Raw genomic sequence first — 8110 nt, forward strand, 5'->3', positions numbered from 1 at the left:
TATATACGCCGCTGCTTAGAGTACCATTATAGCCGTTGAGTCGATTGACCTCGGACCGGCTACGCGTAATCAAATCGAATAACGAAAATATACTGGGTATACTATTAGGTAGTCGTCGTCGTCTGTGATGTAATAGGTTTTGTTTCGTCGAATTTCAATCCACCACCATCACAATACCAGCGTATTCTAGACTTTCTCGCATGAAAATCAGTAATAAATAGGAAGAGGGGACTAGGGATCCCTATTATAGAAGGGCGATTATATTTTCAGCCGTTAATTTTTTTTTTTTTTTAGTTAATGTTATTTGAAAATAGTTTCATAATGGCTTTGGCTGAATTCAATTCAATTTTTCATTTACCTTACAAAACTCGACTTATAGCGTGAATTATTTAGCTTACAAGTACTTTAACCAATCACAAACTCTTACACTTTGTACTTGAAATGTTCCGAATAAACAATAATGCAGTTAGTCAATATGTGTAATATAAGAATCCTAGAAAAAATAATATGATAAATAAAATTAGGAGTACTCGTATGTTACCGTGTCTGCACATTGTTGATGACGTATGATTATATTATTTATACTTATATTTAATATTATATTATACTTTTATATACACATACGTACATGATATTAACTGTTTATAGTACCATACGCTGTTTGACTACAACCAGTAGTTTTCCGTTTATCCAAACTCGTCAACTGACAATCGGCAGAAATTTCGGTCGGTTTGAAATAAGTGTACCGTAATACCCAATAAAATACGGTTAAAGAAGGAACAACCACGAAGGGTTAAAAGAATCACTTCCCATCCCTTGTGCTGGGACTATACGACGTATTAAAAGGGTCTTTCTCGGGTTCGAAATCCACGACCCCATAATAGCGAAAGACATGACCGGGAAGTGTTGAACGGACAACGAGTAGAGGGGTGACTCTCACACTTTTTCCGCGTGTAAGATCAACCTATTTAACTATAAAATAATATATTATGTGTTTACAAATACACATGTGTAATAATGTATAGACGTGTTATTTCTAGTCAATCTTTATTATTTTTTGTTATTATTTACAAACTTATTGCTCGTTAAAACATTATATAATAATTTTGCTAATTATTAATATATATAATTATAAATGTTATTATGATACTTATAATTATATAAATTTATTTGTTGATACCAAGTAGTAGTAGTAGTAGTAGTAGTTTTCCACAATATCTACGAGGTACTTTTTTGTACTATCGATATTTGTTTAATTATAAATCAAAATAATAAAAATAATAATAATAAACACTTGGCGCAATAACACATAATATTATGGACAAATACAAAAAGTCAGGAAAAGTAACATAACTGTGTAAATGTGGAAAAACTTAAAAATTCGCACCGAGGACAAAGGGCGATAAAAAAAAATAATAATAATAATTAACGCGTTATTCTTATTGCTAACAAAAATATCTACTTTAACACAAAATAATATTGTTATTTAAAGGTTGGTATTAAAAATAATAATAATAGTAATATCAATAAATATATTCGATATAATATTACACTATTATTATATAGTAATAGCAGGTACGAAACAAATGAATGTCATAAGTAATAGAATAATTCTAGAGCGTCGTCGTGTGATATGTAACATAGGGATATGTTGTTTTAACTAATGCAATATTGGTACCCAAATTAAAAAAAAAATATATCAACAAAACAGGGACGAAAAATGTATTAAATAATAATTCTCTTAAAGAATATAATGTATATAATTATATAATATAGATAGATTGAGCCATCAACAAACGACGCAACAATAGGAATGGGGGTTTTTTTTAACAGGGAACGGAGGAGTGCGAGTCGCAAAATATAAAAACAAAAACGCTTAACAATATTTTAATGCCCCTGAAATTAGGATTATTATTAATGTAATGTACAACATAAAGTTTTAATGCCGGCAGACATTGAAAATGTTTCAACGCTCTCGTGCGTGGTAATTGAACCAGGCGCGTCAGATACTGGCGTGAATTGTATTTGTCAACATGTTCCGAACAAAATGTAAGTCAAATCTAAATCCCGAACGTACGAAATTACGAAGATAATTTTAAATTTTCGCCGGTCGCGCGTGATGCCGCGAAAAAAAAAATCAGTCGAAAATAAAAATAATATAATTTATCCTGAAACTGTCAATATATGCATTTTGGTCTGTGGAGCGGAACCACCACTCCGAGACGACTAATCGCGCGTTAAATATTAAATTAGATGCCTTGTCTAACATTTACAGGGGGGGGGAGAATGATTGGAAGGGGTGGAAACATAATACATAAATTTAATTTAAAAAAAAAAAAAATCGGTTAAAAACGTTTAGATCTGTAAACAAGAGAGAGTATTACGGAAACACCGGGATCATGTATATATTTACGCGTTTTAGGACTGGTCTTCGAAGTGGCCGCCGGTGGACTGCGCTAGCTCGGCCACGGCTTTCTTTTTCTTTTTCGTCTTCTCCACGGCACCGCCGTGCGTCTTCTCGTGGTGCCGCTTGTGGTCCAGCCGCACGAACTTCTTCTTACATTGCACGCACTGGTACGGTTTCTCGGCCGAGTGGCTGGACATGAAATGCCGGTCCAGGTCGTTTTTGAAGTTGAAACTCTTCGTGCACATGGTGCACGGGAACGCTTTGTTGCTGTCATTGTGCCGAAGCTCGTGCACCTGCAACTGCTTGTGTTCGCCGAACCGCTTGCCGCACACGCCGCACCGGTACGGTTTCTCGCCACTGTGAAACCGCTGGTCGTGCTGCGTCTTGTAACACTTGTCCGTGAAGTCCTTGTTGCACAGCACGCACGTGACACGCGTGGCCTTCCGGAACTTCTTGGCCGCGTGCTGCGAGGGTGATGACGACGACGACAGTTCCGCCGAGCCACCGCACCCGAAGTCCAGGTCGACGGAACCGCCGCTGTCGCTGACCACCGCGTCGTCGTCGACTGCGGTCTGCAGCTGGTGTTGATGATGTTGATGGTGCTGATGCTGATTGTGATGATGCTGATGGGGTTGCGGCTGTGGAGGCTGCAGAGGCGGCGGAGAAGATAAAGGCGCCACCACCAACAAGCCTCTGTAATGCTGATTGTTGTGGTGATCGATGCTTGAGTCCGGGCTGGCCATCGAAGTATCGTCCGCGCTGAATTCGGCCAAATCGTTTGGTTCCTGTTTAATGAGCGTGGACAATCTCTGGAACGGCTGGTGTTGCTGTTGACGATGTTGTTGTTGATGGTGGTGAAGTTGTTGTTGCTGCTGCTGCTGCTGCTGCTGTTGTTGTTGTTGTTGCTGTTGCTGCTGCTGCTGCTGCAGATACGACGACGTGGACGACGTTGACGACGGCTGATAGTCAACGTTGTGCTGCTGCTGCTGTTGCTGATGGTGATCACTGATAATGTTGTGAGGATGATACTGATGGAGATGATGATCGTAGTGATAGCCGCCGACACCGTTATTATCGGGCATAGTGATGTACGAATCCGTGTTGGTAATTTGATGGATCATAGAAACCTGGGTGGTGTAGGGCTGGATGGTACCCGTGATCTGGGGGTGCCGGTATGCCGAACGCGCTTGTTGATCCGCCATCGACGATCGGTGGTGGTCGTGGTACGATGTGGCCAGGTGGGGGCGGGCCGTAGGGTCCACCATTGGGTCCACCGGGTAGCTGTTGTTGTTGCGGCTGCTGCTGTTGCTGGGGTACGAAGAAATTTGGATCTCGTCCGTGAAACCTGCCGTACTGCTGTTGCTGTTGCTGCTGCTGCTGTTGCTGACCGGCCGACGGGCCGGTAGGAATTGGGTTCCCCCCAAACTGTCCGAGAGGCTTGCTGTCAGGTTTGGGGGAGTCAGCTCTAAAAAAGAATCGGTGTTGAACGATGACGTGGACGTGACGGGGCGGAAGTCTGCTGACATCATCATGGACGACTGTTGTTTGTGCAAAGACGAGCCGTTCTGCTGCTGCTGCTTGAGCTTCTGTTGGGCGACGTACGCGGGGTCCCGGTACGGGTGATAGTGATGCTTCATCGGCAACAGCGCGGGGTCAGGCTTGCCACTTTGCTTCACCGCGTTCTTGTGCAGCTGCGTGCCATAGTGCCGTTTCAGATGACCCGAACTGGTGAACCATTTGTCGCAAGCCGGACACTCGTACGTCTTTGCGCGCCGCGCCTCGTTGGACTTCCACGACCCATTGCCCTTAGTCGCCGATCCGCCACCGCCGCCGGACTGTTGGTTCGAATTGACCGCGTAACCACCGCCGCCTCCACCACCACCACCGCCGCCGTCAAAGTTGGCCTGGTACTGCTGTTGCTGTTGCATGTCGGACGGCGGCGACCCACCCATCATGGTTGGTGGTGTGGTCGTGGTGGTCGTCACATTGTTGTAGTCAGGCGACAGGTGCTCGCCGGACAGCGTGTTCTGCTGCGGCTGAAAGTAGCCGGGCCACTCGACCGTTGGCGGTGGTGGCGGTGGGGGCGGCCGGTCGTAGCCGGGCGGCACGACGACACCGCCGCCGTGCTGCAGAAACGCCTTGGAGTCCTGTTGCTGCTGCAAGAACGCCTTGGAGTCCTGCTGCTGCTGTAAGAACGCCTTGGAGTCTTGCTGCTGCTGCTGCTGCAAGAACGCCTTGGAGTCCTGCTGCTGTTGTTGCTGCTGCTGCTGTTGCTGTTGCGACATGACTTGTTGCGAGTCCAGGTCCAGTATCTCGGTCTCCACCTTGGGCGACACTTGCTGTTCCTTGGCCGCGCACATGCCGCACAGCTTCTTGCCGAATTGGTGGCCGGCACCGATTGCCGGCAGTTCAACGTAACATCGGTCGCACCGTTCCGTGGGCATTGTGTGCGTGACGCCCGCGGAGTCGTAGTAGAAGCCCAATCGGTCCGGGAACATGGTGTTCTTATACGACGGAATGGTGCTGACGGGCGGTATGGCGCCCGGCAGTTGGAACGAGTGGGGTCCCGCGGCCATCGAGTGGTACAGCGGGAACTCGGACGCGTTACTGATCTGCATTTCCATGATTACGTGTGCTGGAAACGACAAAGTGGAAAAAAAACCACGATAACAAGCGAGTTATTAATAGTGCATTACGTACATTATAATAATTATGTTATTCATAGTTAAACAAACTGTGGTCGCGAGTCGCGTACGACGGTAAAACATGGTGCGACGACTAATGTTGTTTGCGCGCGCAAGCAGTGTCGTATCGAAAAGTATCGTAACGTTTGCGCGCGTTTTCGGCTAGTGCAAAGGGCGGCGTGTTCGACCACCACCCCTTACGGACACCCCCCACGGTCCGCCACCCGCCGCGACAAGTGCACGCGACCCGCGTGATTTACGTACACGAGCACCCACCGATCCGGTCCGATTAATGGGTCTGTCCCATCCCGCCCGCCGTGCATTACACATCACCTGTGCGCACGCGCGCGTGGTGACAAGTGTGTGACGGCAACTACAACAACAACAACAATAATAAAATCGCGACGAATGGGTTTTGGCGTCGGAGCGCGAAACCGCCGGGACCAAGGCGACGACGCGCGTTAATCGTTTGGAAACGAGACGGGGTGGTTTTTCCGTTATCGCTCGTCGGGACACACGTATTAAAAACGTACGTAAAAATCGACGGTAGCGTGTCATGTCAAGGTCGCGCATGGGGTCGGACGATAAAAATTCTCGAGACGCTTCGACGACGACGCCGCGACCGCGCGATGAACGCTCTCCTTCTCTCTCACACCAGTGCTCCGTCGCGGCTCAAACCGTACGCCACACGTTGGCCGGACCGGACGCGCGTACGACACGAGACAAAAACGTTTTCGGGGAATATTCGCAATTTTTTCCCGATTTTAATAAATGTTTTTTCCCTTCACATCAACCCTCGTCAGGTGGTTGGTTGTGCGCTGTATTCAATTTTTCCTCTCGCTCGATCGTGCATACGAAAATAACGATTTTTAATTACGTTTTTATGGCATTTCTGCCGTTGTGTGTGTGTGTGTGTGTGTGTGTGTGTGTGTATGCGTGTGTATGCGTGCGTGTGTGTACGCGCGCGCGTACCGAAACACTGGTATAATTATATATTTTTATTAAAAATCGTAAACGTGACGACGCTATACGCCGTCAAGTTATATGACTCACAATAATCGGCGTCGGAACGAGAAACATTTATTTTCCCTCTCACTCGCGAGCGCATAACAACATTCTATGATTCATACATTTTTACGACCGATTGTAGTGTAAAGCGAAAAAATAAAAAAGTCGTTTTGCACATCGCGTTTTTTGTACGGCAAAATATTATAATGTAGTTATAAATATTATCATTTCATACCGGGAGGGTGGGTGGAGGAGGAGGAAAAAAATACGTACCGGGTGGCAAATACGGCATGGTCCCGTCGAAAACGTGTGGCGACGAAAATTTGAAATCGCTCGTCGGCGATAACGCGGTTTACATACAGACGAGGTTTCGTCGAACGTGGACGAGTGGAAATTCGGTTACGATGTTTTCGACCTAAATGTTCGTCGTCTAACGAAATGGAATCTGTTCGAACTCAAAACGATGTTAATCACAGGAATTGTTTTTGTGCACGCGGCCGAAAGAAGACGGTGATAAATAGGTGTACAATAGAAAATAATAATAATGACGTCGACGGTTGTCCGGTAAATCTCGATTAATATACAGCGACTTGTCGTCGTTATCGCGATCACTACAATAATAAATGCCTCTTATCGTCGTCGTGCAAGGGAATTCAGCGCGCGTCAGGTGTATTTCCGTCGTACGTTTACCGATAAAAATATACGAGTTATTGTTAATTTATATATACTCCAAACCGATCGCACCAAGGTTAATATAACAATATTACGACTCATCTCTAAAATGTCGTCCAGACGAGATCGAAACGTAATGAAAGAAAAGAAAAAAATTAAACCGAGACGGAACAACCGGTAGTAAAATTTGGGAAAAAAATAAAAAATTAATACGTAGTGCACCTATTCGTAAGTACAACTAGCGTACGTAAAATATCATCAAACAGTCGGAGACAATTAATAACACCGATGTCGAAAAACGTCACAACTGAAATAGTGGCACGGGCGCGTAAAGAAAAAAAAACGTACGAATAAATAATACTTACGATAGTGGCGTGCGAGCACATGAGAATCAGCTGAGCGTAGCGTGTTGTCGTTGCTAGAGTAGGCACGGTAGTGGAGCAGTAACAACGCTCGTCGTAGCGGTGGCGGTGATGCCGCGCGCGCCAACGGTCATCATCGGCATGGCGCCGGCGGCGTGTCGCCGGGCGGGTGACGGAGAACACGTTTCGCGGCCGAAAACATCGTACATGTGTGTACTCCGAAAAGTCGGAATTATCGCGCGCCCGCCGCCGCCGTCGGTTGTTTTTGAATTTTCCCCTCGGTAACGAAACGCACAGACGGCACGAACGCCGGGCGAACGATTGGTGGTGGGACGGGGGAGGAGAGTAAGAAAAAATGATATTCCGAACTTAATTTTTTAAGGACGCGGACGAGAGGCGAAACGTGATTTGAAAAAAAAAAAAAAAAAAACCCAACGGAAAAAAAAATGTAAACACGACGTTCGCGATCGGTGCCGATCGTATGACGTGCGGTGTGCGTTTGTCGTCCTTGCGGGCCGGAGCGCGCGATGTGATGTGTACGCGACGACACGGGGCAGCCGGCGATGTGGAGGTACGAACGGGGCGAAATATCGCGTGCGTGTGTGCGTGTGGACGGTGTTCACCACTACTACTAGTACGCGGTGCTGTGTCGTGCGGTAGTGGTGGTGACGACGGCGGGCGGGGTGCGTGGTGGTTGTGCGTGTGCGTGTGTGCGTGAGTGTACGACGGCGGCGGCGGCGGCGACGACGACGACGACGACGACGACGACGACGACGACGACTGCGACGACGGGGAGTGGTGAGCGCACCGCCGATCGACAGGGTGCTGCGTGTGCCTCGGGGGGAAACATGAAACGAGTGCCGACAGAGTGACCGAGAAGACTGAAATTTTCAAATGCCGCCGCCGCCGCCGCCGCCGACGGTCCGTGAGCGTGAGCGGCCGACCGACGCGTAGACCGACCAACCGTGTGTATATAT

At 47.1% G+C, this 8110-nt stretch overlaps 1 protein-coding gene across 1 annotated transcript; it reads right to left on the reverse strand.

Annotated features, from left to right (window-relative positions):
* Positions 1–1535: 1535 nt before the first annotated feature.
* On the reverse strand, positions 1536–7544 carry LOC112684798 (alpha-protein kinase 1-like). The gene is made up of 2 exons (XM_025556467.1): positions 7137–7544; positions 1536–5042 (listed from the first exon to the last, which is right to left on the reverse strand). Exon 2 carries the CDS (start codon positions 5029–5031, stop codon positions 2419–2421), a length of 2613 nt encoding a protein of 870 aa, XP_025412252.1. The 5' UTR covers positions 5032–5042; positions 7137–7544; the 3' UTR covers positions 1536–2418.
* Between the last annotated feature and the right edge of the window lie 566 nt (positions 7545–8110).

This window comes from Sipha flava, unplaced genomic scaffold (assembly GCF_003268045.1).
Source record: "Sipha flava isolate LNK unplaced genomic scaffold, YSA_version1 258_pilon_pilon, whole genome shotgun sequence".
Classification (NCBI taxonomy): Eukaryota; Metazoa; Arthropoda; class Insecta; order Hemiptera; family Aphididae; genus Sipha; species Sipha flava.

Excerpts from the sequence above, each read along its gene's own strand:
- LOC112684798 (XM_025556467.1), bottom strand. The coding sequence starts at position 5,031 with ATGGAAATGCAGATCAGTAACGCGTCCGAGTTCCCGCTGTACCACTCG.